Here is a 13,190-nt window from a genome sequence, read left to right as displayed (position 1 = left end):
GACACTGTAATCCACCTCGAGTATTTTGCTCCCAACTGCTGTTCTGGGCTTGAAGCAGAATAATAATTGAATGCTCTCAGTAAGTCACTATATTAGCTGCTTAAGATCCTCTGCCTTGTAAGCCTATATTGATGTTTCATGCAGAATCTGGGAATACTCCATCGTGTCTGAAATGTGTGTGCTGCAGCAGCAGCACAGCTCTTCTGCTCCTGTTGCTGCAGGAGTTCAAGGCATACACAGGTCAAGCATTTGGGAAGATGGCTGACCGAGTTTTGACAACTGTTAGTGATTTCACTGGGGGAAAAGCTATTGGAAAATATGCCTGGAAATAAGGATTTTCTTTCAAGACACTTGAAACCTTTTAGCCAAAGTTTATTTTCATATAACAATTTGTAGACATCATTAAACAAGCTACCTGGCAACTTGCAGACTAATTTGAGCTCAGTTTGAATTCGTTGTAGGGAAACTGTTCTGCACTCCCCACCATTGTATGCAAGTCCTGTCTTGTAAAATATAATGTGTTCTTTTACCCTGCTTTTTATGCACAAAGATATGTTTTAATTTGTTACGATGTATTATTTTTAATGAAAAGAGAATGTACATTAGGCTCTATTAGGAAAAATAGGTTAAGGACAAATAGCTCATAATTGGAAAGAAAAGTAATGAAATCTGTGGTGCCTTCTGGGCTGTGAGGATTTTTGTGGCTTTGTACCTAGCCAAAGCTGTGATTCCTACGCAGATGAGTTTTCCCTGGTAGTAGCAAGTCTCTTTGTTCCTGAACAAGGAAATTGGTGGTTCTCTCAGTTCTGGAGCTTTTAGGTGGTCTTAATTATGCTGTGCTATGGCAACTGAGTGCGTATACCATACAGAACAGGATTTTGAACTTGACTGGATATTCTGTAACAAGTGCAGGCTGGTTTGAATTACAATTCTTATGTGATTTAATAATAGACCTCCATCCCTAACTTTTTGTGTCTGAGACCCAGATCTGTTATTGGTACTGATGTTGGGCTCATTACATTACTCGAGTCAAATGAAATGAAGTGGGATAAACCATGAGATGGCACATCGGGAGGAACGGTACTTGTCCAGCAGAACAGCCAAGCGTGATCCTCTGTCTGTGGTCCTGGCTCCCTGCTGTACAGGGGCTCCAGACCGCGCTGGGGAGGAGCTCACGGGTGTCCCACAGCGGATCTGCACCGTCTCATTGAGGGGTAACAAAGCCTTGCCTCCAGGTGAGGGCTGTTTCAGAGGGTTAAAAAAAAGCAACTGGGTTTAAACATAAACATACAATAATTTCTCCAGGGCGTGGTAGTTGAGTTTTGCTGTTACTGCATGCTGTCCCGCAGCTTCCTCAGCAGTTCTGCACAAGAGGCTTTTCTGGGGACGAGGCATCTGTGATAGCACCACGTCCAGATGTCTGTCTGGTTACGCTCCTCTGACTTCTTTATGCTGTTGTCTGAATTCAGCCAAATAAGATCAGGAGAGGTCTTGAAGGGGCTTGGGACAGAGCCCTTGAGGTGCCCTAAATGAGGAAACGTCCTTGTGTTGCAGGGTTTGCAGAGCACCAGCGTGCGTTCCCGAGCCGCCTGGTGTGGGGTGGCTTGTGCTGAAGCTTCGCCTGCCTGGGAGTCGGAGGCGTTAGCTGCAGTCGCGGGGACCGAGCCTGTACTGATTCTGGTGCAGATGTCGCTGCTTATTTGTTTGTCATTATTCCGTATTTATCCACAGCACGTTTAGTTAGGATTTGGAAACCGCTTGATATTTTTGTTTTCTAATTTGCTATTTTGCCTACTAGAAAGAGCCTACACCAGCATTTTGGACCACGTTCAGGTCTGCTGTAAATAGATGCAGCTTCCTTTCAATCAGTGTCATTGTGAAGACTTAGATCAGGGCTAAATGTGTCTATTTTTAGCTCTGCTGTCTCACCTAGTCAATTCTGTTTGTTTTAATAAGATTTTTATTTACTCCTGTTAAAAGGATATTTGAATCAGATACTAATAAAATTCCAGTTAGAATTAGATAAGTAGCTTTCTCCAAGGTTTGTTTTATTACGGAGTTCCTCATTAAATTTTTTTTCTTTTCATTATTCCGTGCTCTCAGTTAATTGACATTCTCGTGAAGATCAAGATACGGCGTTATGAATGCGGAGGTGACCTTTAGACGGTAGGCGAAGGCGGGAGGCCAGCACTCGCCCCTCTGCCTGGCTCTGCCGTCCTGTCGGCGAGCGTTGGCAGAGCCGTCCCGGCTGGGCGCAGCTCCACGCCTGCCGGACCTGCTCATGGGGCAGCGTGTCCCGCTCTAATAACACTAGTAGCGGGGCAGGAAAATGACACGTAACTGGAAAATGAGAAGGCAGCTTTAATCCCTACAAGTGGAAAAGGCAGCATTTCTTTATTAAAACTATAAGAGAAGGGTTCTTCATTGTAGGATTTATTTCTTTTTGAAAAATGACTCTGCTAACAAACAGGTGGCTTTTAAATACGCTGTGTCTTGGCAAAGCAGTGCCTGGTTCTGTTGGTCTCAGGAGCGTTGAGCAATCCCATGCTGGGAGGCCGTTTCGGGGAGGCTTCAGGTGGAGCCTCGCTGTGCTGGGGTGGGTACAGCCCACGGGCATCGGTCTCGCTGCAGAGCCGAGGGTGGCTGCTAAGAAGCACTGGGCTTGCAGCAAACCAGGGCAGCTGCAGATGTGTGAATTCAGAATGTTGTAGCGGAGACTGAAGTAGACAGAGTGTGTTAAATGGATAAACATCCCAGCTTGGGATGGCTTGGGAAGAGCTGCGGGCTCGTGGGTGACGGGCACGTAGCCATGGGTACCCACCAGCCTTTTGGTGGGAGAAAGGTGGCATGGATGGCATGGAAGCCTTCCTTGGACGTGAGAAGTGGCACAGAAGGCTTGCTTTGGGGAAATAAAATAGTGTAGCCCATAGCCAGCTTGTAAACATGGTGTTGGTGGCCAGGTCAGGTTTGGCAGAGGTGTGTGGGCTGGTTGCCAGCTGCATTTCTGTTCTCTGCCCAAGCCTAGCCTTAAGAAGTGCTGAATTTGGGAAACAAAAGGCAGGCCTTCTTAATTCAGGGGAGGGGTGGGGGATTGGCATTGACTTAAGCGTCAGGATTTCATGCAGAATTTCTGAAATCATATTAGAAAAACATAATTTGAAACAAATATAGAAGTAAAAAGTGCATTCTTCTTAAAAAGAGATGGGTTAATTTAATTCCCTCACCTTATCCCCTTCAAGGTTGTGAAAGAGACCTTGTGCGGTTGGGGACAAGCTCTGGGAATGGCCGGATCACTCGAGCGGCCACAGGCTCTCTTGTCCGAGTCCCCTGGTGCTTGGCTGCTCTCCACACCTCCCCATCCATAGCTGGTTGTGAACGTCCCGTTAAGGCTGAACTGCAAACCTCAAGGGTCGTCTTTATCCTTCCTTGACAGACATTTTGTCTTGGTAATTGGAGTTAGTGTAATTAATGGCATTTGGCAAACTTAGCTGTACAGGATTGTCCATAAAAAGATAATGGGAAAAAATTATTGTCCAGAGTCTGGGAAGGCAGAGGCTTGGAGCTAGGTGCTGTCCTGCACTCACATGTATGTATTATTATCATCCATCACTTTGGTGTTATCAGGAAAAGCTTTAAAAAAAAATTTTTTTCCCCATTAAAAACTAGTGATCTGGTTGTTGCAGAAATTATATAGTATAGAAGAATAAATCTTTTAAGGAAAAGCTATCAGCATCTTTATTTCATAAATAATTGCTGGTTCCTTTTATCAGTTACTTAACACTGTCATTTTTTTAATTCCTGCTTTCTGTTCTTGATCTTATTTTTCTGTGTGTAGTTAATTGTGCTTATTGTGCTTTTCGTCAGTTCTCCTTGAACTTCTTAAAACTACTGTCACTTATTCAATGCTGCATCTGTCAGTTAGTTTTGCTCTTATGTGAGAGCTACAGTTTCTGGCTAATAATTTTTCACTCAATCTAAGAACGTCTGTAAAAAGAAGAGATTTTCTTTATGCTGCAGTGGAAGTACGGAATCCATTGCTACAACGGGAGGTCGAAACAGAATTGCTTCCAGTATGGAGAACATTATGCTCTAATTGGATGTGTTTGAATTCAGGGCAGTGGAAAGATTTCAAGTGTGCTGATACCTGGGGGCGTGGATTGCTTGGTCAGACAAGCTGAAAACGCAAGACGAGGGAGTAGTATGCTTGCATTTGCAGTTGTGCTGTAAAAGAGCTAACGATTTAAGGCCAATCATTCAAAAAAAAGATAAATATCAGGGAATAAGACTTCTTAAATGAAGACTTTACCCGCAAAATCTTTTGAATTTTTCTTAATACATAGGAGTTTTAGATCCTTTTGAGCAATACTCTCGACTGGGTGGTGGAGATTCTGATTGTGTTTTTCTCTGTTGTAAATCTGTACTGAAGTAATGACAAGTCACTAAAAACCGCTCTCGTCACTTGGCAATCTGTTTTTGTTTCTTGGATTCCCCAGAGATTCTTCCTTAGCATCTCTGTCCTCCAGGCTCTGCAAGAGTCTCTTACAGTCCCCAGATCCTTCTTCATTCCTTGTCCTTAACCATCAGCCCCTGATCAATCATCCCTGGAAATAAAGTTTTCCTGCAGACCTCCCGTCTTCCTGGCACCGTGGCAGCAATTCGCCTCCTCCAGCCGCTTCCCAGCGCAGCCCTGGGACTCAGCTGCTCTTCAGCCACCCGATGTCGAACCTGTGCAGAAGAGCCGTTCTCCATCCAGGCAGGATGAGGAGGGATGCATTTTGCTGCCTGCATTTTGCTGTCTGACATGACTGTCATTTTGACAGAGGAAATGCCTGAGTTGTAACTCCCCCCCCCCCCCCCCCCCCCCCCCGTTTTCTAGAGGCAAATGAAAAAATCTTATGAGATTCCCAATTAAAAAGAACTCCGTTACTCGGCTTACGCTTCCTCATACACAACCTACTGAAGAAAAAAATTGTGCTGGACACCCACAAACTTTCTCTGATGTCTGCGTTGCTAATAATTTTAAGAGCAGCACTCAGGGTTGCCTAATGCAAGCCAAGCATTAGGGTGTACTTTAAAAACTCTGAAAGAATCTGATTCTCGTCAATCACGTGTAGAATATCGCAGTCGGGAGGAAGTTCATTTCCTCAGCGCAGGGAGAGGGCTGCCGCCGCATCTGGACCCCTTCGCCGGCGGCTGCTGGCACAGCTCCCGCGCGGGCCGAGCAATTGCTGTGTTCATTGCCACCGCAGAAGCAGTAATGAATTCTGCAGCTGGCTGTCCGCTTTCAGTGCTAAAGTATTTTTCCAGTGCTGAAGCCACCAGACAGCATTTCAGTGACCGGCACAGGCACCATCGCTTAGTTGTTAGAAATGTGTTCTTGGAGGTATTCAGAATACAGAGGTTCCGGTTGTAGGGTATGGTTCTGTACTAACAGCCCCATGGACAACTTGTAGGATGAAATACTGGTACTTAATTGCAGAGCAGTGCATGCGTCTCGCTTTCTAAACTGGTGCTTGGCAAGCTGATAGTACATAATCTTCTTACGGTTTGGTTAGAGCATATCTGTTAAAAAATAATATCAGAAACCTTTTTGTCAAGGGAAGTTGGTCTATGAAATTCTGTTTTTTTGATGACTATATAAGCTGCATGTATATATACAATGGATCATAATGCGAGTACGTAAATGCTCCCAGTCCATAGGTTCTTCAAAAGAAACTTGAAATATCTATTTTTATTTCAACTTAACTGGTATCACAGTGTTTCTTAACATGGAATGTTTGTTTTGTTTGGTTTTTTTTTTCTGAAAAGACAATGGTGAATAGTTGATGAAAGCTGATGCTCTAATTTATGTGTTAAACACTCCCCAAGTGTTAGAATAATATTCTTCTTGGATGCTACTGACCTTTACAAGCGGCTTTTTTCCCCTCTTGCAATTTGTAAAAATGACAATGAAAAAAAGTTCTTAACTATTTTTCTGTCTACGAGAGAATTTCTGTGTGACCTCCTGCTGTACCAAACACGGCTGTGCCGTGGGCGAGGAGCGGGATCGGCCCCTGTGCCCGGTGCCCAGCCGCCGCGGCCGAGGGGCCGCCCCATCTCCCACCGCCCTGCTGCTCTCAGGGGTGCTGGGAGAGCCACCGTACAGTTTTGTCTGCGGTAGGCTCGCAGATAGTTTGGTGTCCTACTAGGGAATAGTTACAAGGTTGGTAACTTCATGGAGAAGAGGTGTTTCATGGTATAATTTATTTTACTAGAGTATTTTTACATATTTTTTTTTAATCACATGCTTTAAAATGCTGCTGTAATAATTCTGCTTATCTCCACTGGAACCTGACTAACAGCATTTTCTCAGTATTGATTCATATGGCTGTAACTTATGACTATATTAACCATCTATAAAAGTTTCTAACTTGTTTTGGATGTCTCTAGTTTTTTGCGTAGCAATGCAGTTTAAAAAAAGAGACTTGGAGAGAAGCGGGCTGTATAGTGCAGGCAGCATAAGCCTGCTATTGTTCCTTGTTCTCTGCTCTTGTGAGCCTTTTCTTTCTCTGCGATAATTAAATTAAAAAGTTTGGAAAATATTAAACAGGGCTGAAATGTTTGGCATGGCATTGTTGACAATTTGTGTTGGTATATTTTCGCACTCCTCCCACAGTTGTCTTTGTGGTTTGTTTTTTTTTGTTTGCGGGTTATTTTGGTAAACAGCCAGTAGCTGGGACCACGCCAGGGATTCTTCTTTCACTGCATTCATTGCTGTTTGTGCCACTCTTTAGACTCTTAATTACACGACTGTAGTCTTCTTTGGTTCATTGTCCAAATAAAAGTTCAGTCAATTCAGCGTTATTTTGCTCGGTGCTGCTGCTGTTCCGATCACGTGTAAAATAATAAATTAGGTTCGGTTCCATAAGCGGCAGGTTTTGTTCTCAAAAACGGGTTCGCGCCACGCTTGCTGCTGGGGCAGGGGAGCGCGGGAAGAGGCGCGCTCTCCAGAGGCGCGGTTTGTCCGTCTCTGGAGATGGGCGGATTCGGGTGGTGTTGGCAGCGGTGCGGACGGTTTGGGCCTTGCTCGGGGTGCCTGCGCGGGGAGAGCGCTCGTGTGCCCTGCCGCGACAGGGTGACTCTTGGTTCCACGGGTGGCTCTTGTGTGCCTGGCCGGGAGCTCCATCCCTCGTGTGAGGCATGGGGATTGCTGGGGCTGCTCTGGTGCTTCTCTCCTGTCTCCTCTGCAATGAGGGAAGACAACTTACCAAGAGTATTTCCAGTAAAATAGGAACAAAGATGAGCCCTTAAAAAAAAAAAAAAAAAAAAGGAAAGTAAAAAAGCACTCTAATTATAAATTGCTTTTAAGGAAGAGAAAACATGGGGTTGGTTGGCTGGTTTGTGTTCAAAAAAGCACATTTGTTTATAAAATATTTCTAGAATGATTCTTTTTGTTGAGAATAATTAGAAAGTTTGGAGAATCTCATAAGAGAATTTCTTAATTAGATCTCTGTCTTTATTTAGAGGACAAAACCCAGTTTGTATTATCTTCGAAATATCCTAATCAGATAAATGAGTCAAGCGATGTATAGGAGTCATCTGGTCATAATCCCTTTTCTGGTATTCTGATTGTGACCAAATACATCCAGGAAACCCCAGGAAAACAAGGTCTTCCAATAGGAAATTTAACTTGGGATCCAGGTGTAGCTAGAGGGGCTACCAAGAAGCTGATAAATCTTTTCATGATACATAAATTAAAGCTTTTGTTTGCCTGATGAGCTTTGCTTTGTCTGCTGAGCCTAATGGTTTTGCTTCTGAGTAGTTGGTGGTTTTTTTTCTTATTTGGGTCTTTGATAAAATTAGATGATAGTGAGTTGAAAGGACATGATGTTCATAACTGACAGTTAAATGCTCTCCTGTACACACTGCAGTGAAATTACTATGTGCACATGAAGTGGGTTTTGCGTTTGTTTTTTTTTTAAAGACTGTATACTCTTGAAAACACGAGATGTTGTAGGCAGTTGTATTATTTCTTAGCTGAGCATTCAGTGATGTGCTCCCTTGTTTTGCTAATGTAATTTTGCTGTAAGTTCAAATTACAAATACATTTTCATTAAAGAAATAGGTCTTTTGTGTATGTGTGTTTATATTTTTTTTTTTAACGTTGAAAAGAGGTGGTTTATATCTTGATGTGCTGCCCTGTTGGGAGAGGAGTCGAGCAGGGGAGTGGGATGGAGCGGTTCCCAGCCAGCGCCAGCCCTCAAGTTAGCTGCTCTGCCTTCTCTTGCTCACGTTGTTATTTTAGTTTACACTTTTGTGGTCTTACCTCCAAAAGTTGGGTGTGATTTCCAGTTTGTACACAGTAATTCTAAATAAGGAAAGGTATTGCCTGCTGCAGTGACCTGAAAGCACGTTTGTTTACAGCTCTGAGGGGCTTGCAGATAACCCAGGCAGCTAGCTGTGACAACAGACACCCATGTAAAGTAAAAGGGTAAAAGTAAAAAAGGTACCAGCTCAGGTGAATGTGAAGACAGTACTTCCATGAGATGAAGCGTGTAATGGTGCATTAAGATGCCGATAATGGAAAATACTCATCAGCAAGCTGCAGAGATCATGCTTTAAATTACTTGCAAAGGAACCATAAAGATCCTGATGTAGTTTATTGTGATATAAAATCTATTAGACGTGACATTAACCAGTAATTCTAAAATTGGAATGCAGGAGAGGTTGGTTTTATCAATAAAAAGTAGGTAAATCTATTTCAGAAAACCAAAAACATGTGAATAGTATCTAGTTTTCACTCTGGAAAAAAAAAAAACCAAAACCTGATCCGTGAAGAGGAATGGGATGTTTCGGTACATTATGTAAACATCTCATAAAATTCTCAGCAGGTAGAAATTGGAATATGCTTGATATACCTACAGGAGGTGAGTGAGGTTTATGATCCTTTTCTGTTCAGAATGCTGTAGAGCTGCTTGGTAATCAGTATTGCTAAGCCGTGGCAATTAGGGGTACTTGCACAGGTATGTGCAATCCCTGACGCTACCCAAGTGGTTTTGTATCCCTTTTTACAAATTATCGTAGTAAAGATACTTTTTTTTTTTCTTATCTTTTTTTTTTTTACTTTCCAGGATTTTTGCTTTTTAAAGACTATTGTATGAATGAGATTGATGAAGCTGTCCCTCAACTGAAGTTTTATGAAGAGGTAAGTGGCCGCTGATGCAGTTTTGGGACCGTGCAGGAGAGTGAGGCTGAGGAGGGCTGTTCATCTTGTCCTCGGGCAGGGGTTGTTGCTAAGAGGGAAGGAGAGGCATGCAAGGGTGCATGTTCTGAGTCATGTCAACTTCATAGTGGCATGGTTGATTCATAACAGACAATATCTTATAGAGTAACGATTGCATTTCAAAGGGACAAAACTGTCATTTTAAACAAGTTCAAGAGACTTAAAAATCGCAGTGTAACTATTTAATCAAGTTAGTAATCTGGTACAGTACTCTTACAGTGTATGTTATGAGAGTAGCGTAGGTTATTTTTTTTACCCTCTTACTGGGCAAATACTTCAGATTTAAAAAATGGAGTATTTGCAGGAAAAATCTACTTAGCTCAACTTCTAACGGTGCCTTTTTATTAAACGTAAGCTAACAAATAATTTTAAAAGCTACTGTTATGGTTTTTGTCCTTCAAGACTTAAGTATGTTTCATTACGTTGAAAAGAAAACAATGGAAGAAAGTTACCTGTTCATTCACCACATTAACGTGTCAAAAGTTAACTTGGAAAATACTGAGAGAATGATGGAAAGGGGAAGAATACTAAAAGAGATTAAAATATCTTTAGGTTTATTAATGTTTTGTATCATAAGGTGCGCTCTTTGACTGTGGCTCATTTGAAATATTAATAAGAAATGAGTTGAAATTAAGTTCATCTCAGTCTCTGTGTGTGGAATATTTTTGAAACATTAAGTTAAGCCAGGTATGTTCCTGAGAAATGGGATGAGCTTTTGATCATCACTTGCAAAGGGGATGATAAATCTTAGATCAGCTACAAAACACAGATGAAATTTAAGTAACATTTGCCAGCCCAGCTCTCACTGGATTCCTTCTTTCTAAAAGACCTGAAAGCAAACCCAGTGCTTTTTATTATTATAGCTGACATGGGACATGGATTCTTATCTGTTGCACATAGTGAAGATTCTTACACTGTCCCACAGAGCCAAAGCAGAAACTTGAGCGTGGTTCCTGATGCGGTGTGCAGGTTTGTCCCTGGCGTGGCTGGCAGCTGGTGCTGTGGGAATCACAGTCCGCTTCTGGCTCGGCTCTGTGTCATCCAGGGGTCCTCTGCATCCCTCGCTTTGCTCCCTGAAGCTGTCCCCATGTCCTCCATGCTTCAATGAGATGCCCAAACACTGCGCCTTCAGTCCCAGGCACCTCTTTCTCTGTAGCACCCACCACCCAGATGGAGAGTGATGCCCTGGTGTCTGCAGTGGATTTTGGGCAGCTGCCTGGGCTTGTAGAAAAGGAGGTGCAGCTGAAGTTTGGGCTGCACTCTTAAATGCTTCATGCCTTTCTCTAACATCCTTTTACCTGTAGAAAAGAGAACAGAGTGCAGCTGTGCATGGCATTGCCTGAGGGATGTAAGGACAGCTGAGGCCAGTGCTAGCTTCTGAGATTTCTTGGGAGTCACTGTGACAGGGTTGCAGAAAAGCCCTGTCAAATGCTGCAGATGGGTAAGAGGATCCTCCAGAGAGCGATAGGAGGGGTGGCTTCAGATCAATAAGGTCAGTTGTACTCCATTGTCACGAGATAATCAACAAAGAAATTAATAGACACCTTGCCCAAGGCAGGCATGCATCCAGAAGGATGAATATTTCAGGAGAGTGTAGCTGGAGCATGTCGCGTCCTTCCACAGCCCTCCTTTGCTGAAAGGGCTCCGTCAGCGCTTCTGCAAGGACCGCTCAGGAAACTTGATGAGTCTTATCGCTCCATTCATTCCATGTTATATTTGTGAGACGCTAAATATAAAACTGTAGTTAATCCTATCATAGGGGCTGGTTTCAGTTAAAGCATGCACACGTGCTTTTAAAAGGCAGCCTGTATTGCTCAGTATTAATTAGAAATGCTGCCTGAGATAACCTTTTGTCTGGATTACCCTTAAGCTGATGATTTAGAAATTTTCTTGCTAGTGGGATAACAGCACAAAATAGGCTAAGCTGGTTATCGGTTTGGAGATAAATCCTTAGCAATATACAGTTCCCCCACTCAAATTAGATCCTCTCCCTCAATAAAGAAGAATCTTTTTCTATCGTTTTCATCTTTTTATATACTGAAGATATCACTGTCATAAGTAATCAAAAAGGCATGTTGTAACAGATTGTTTAGCAAGATATTTTTAGTTACCTCTTTATCTCTGAAACAATTTGAAATTGTATTTTTAGGTTATTAGCAAAGCGTTGCCTAAAACGAATTTAAATGCTTTGTCATGTACTTTTTGAAAAATCCCATTAAAGATATTTAAAGAGAGGTTCATTACGTTTTCTTCTGTCACGTACCAGATTCAGAAGCTTTTCTTTTTTTATATATGTATTTGATTTACTTACTGCACTTAGTACATGTAGAATAATTTGAGCACATTGCTACATTAGAAATCGCTTGATGTAGAAGGGCTCCGTACTCCTGGGATTTCATATTACTGCAGCTTAAGTCACGATCAAGCATTTAACTGGATGAGTGATTCATCCAGATCGGTTTCAAAAGAAAAAAAAAAAAGTGCTTGAAAACTAATGCATTCTGGTTTCAATTTTTGAAAAGGTACTTTGTCAGACACTTTTCTTGAGGTGAGCCGAAGTTTGCCAGGGAAGCATTGAATAGATGATGACACAGTACCTTATCTCTGGGTCAGGAGCAACACTGAGGAAGCTGCTGCTAGCAAAGGCAGGTTACGCGTGTAAATGGTGACGCTCCTAGCTCTGCCTATGGCTGTGGCTTTTTGGCAAGGTATGGTAATGTTTTATTTAATAAACAGGTAGAATTAGCTTGTGAATATGTCAAGCATGTGTGTTAAGTGTGATCACGGTAGAGGTGTCTTGTCGCATCACCTGTGTGGCAAGAGTCGTCGGGCAGCGTGTTCAGGAGGGTCCCGCCTGGGGGGAGCAGGCTGAGCTGCCCAGCAGTATATCACAGACGGGGACTTTTGGCACCTGCTGTCCTTTTCTTCAAACCTTTACAAAACAAACAAGCTTTGAATGGTTAAAAAGCCCACTGTAAGGGCAGGTGGGAGAGATGCTGACCTCATGCCAGCGTGGCTGGGGGTGGCTGTTCCAAGAGACCCCTCTGCTTTGGGTGCCGAGTTAGGTGGTTTAAAAAAAATAAATACTGAAGGGCAGGAGGTTGCATTCAGTTAAGACAATATGATATGCATCAGGCTTTCTCCTGTACTTCTAATTAATTTGAGGCACTGCATTAATTAAAAAATGTTTCTCTGGCAAAGATGTTTTGAATAATTTTAATTATAAATTGGTATCAAGGAGGAAATAGTCACAGATGGCAAATCGTGGTGGAACTGTTGCCTTATCATAGTCAGCAAACAAGAGGACTACAGCTAGAAAAATACCGAGTTTAATTACGGTGTTCCACCTTCAAAGGTAAACTGGTCTGGCTTCGTCATGTGGAGACATAGACCTGTTCAAGAGCTGTCAGGTACAGCTCATGCTGTAAAAGGAGCAGCCTCTGAATGAAGGGGGAAAAAAAAGAGAAATAGAGGCAAAACTCGTGTTTTTAAAACCCTTATTTTTAAAAATCCTCAACAATGTGCTTTCTGTTAACCCTGGTGCTGCTTTTGCTATTAAAGTGTGGCTGGCAGGAACAGCAGAGCCGTGCTTTTTGTCCCTGAAGGCCCAGCCAGTATGTTCTGCCTGCCGCAGGAGGAGATGCTCTGGTACGTCATTTGTGCAGGGTTTATTCTGTAGGCTGAAAGTACAGACAGCTCTGATATGGCCTGTTCCTTCTTTAACAGGCACTGAGTGAAATTCAGCTGGGTCTTATTCTGCTTTGGTTTTCTTGAGTTGGTGTAGGGATCCAGAGCAAGTCTGCACACATACGTTCCTTTGGATCCTGGGACCTCACAGGCCGATGCTGGGGAAGGCCCAGCGAGTCAGAGCTAAGACTTTTCCCTAAAGATCTGGTATGTTTTTTACCTTCTGTCAGTCCTGGAAGAA

The 13,190-nt window shown here is 42.8% G+C and overlaps 1 protein-coding gene across 3 annotated transcripts in view; it reads left to right on the top strand.

Annotated features, from left to right (window-relative positions):
* Positions 1-13,190, top strand: part of GRK3 (G protein-coupled receptor kinase 3) — a 78,288-nt gene that overhangs the window by 29,082 nt on the left and 36,016 nt on the right. For 2 of the 3 annotated variants that reach the window (XM_064465892.1, XM_064465891.1), the window contains exon 3: positions 9,111-9,184. In XM_064465892.1, coding sequence (XP_064321962.1) covers positions 9,111-9,184 — 74 coding nt within the window. Of the gene's footprint in view, positions 1-9,110; positions 9,185-11,803; positions 11,971-13,190 lie in introns of those variants that run through there. The other variant, XM_064465893.1, reaches the window with a different exon arrangement.

The sequence above is a fragment of the Phalacrocorax carbo genome, chromosome 15 (genome assembly GCF_963921805.1).
Source record: "Phalacrocorax carbo chromosome 15, bPhaCar2.1, whole genome shotgun sequence".
In the NCBI taxonomy this organism is placed as follows: domain Eukaryota; kingdom Metazoa; phylum Chordata; class Aves; order Suliformes; family Phalacrocoracidae; genus Phalacrocorax; species Phalacrocorax carbo.
The sequence above is the reverse complement of the archived record's forward strand: the minus strand, read 5'-3'. Positions and strand labels throughout refer to the sequence as shown.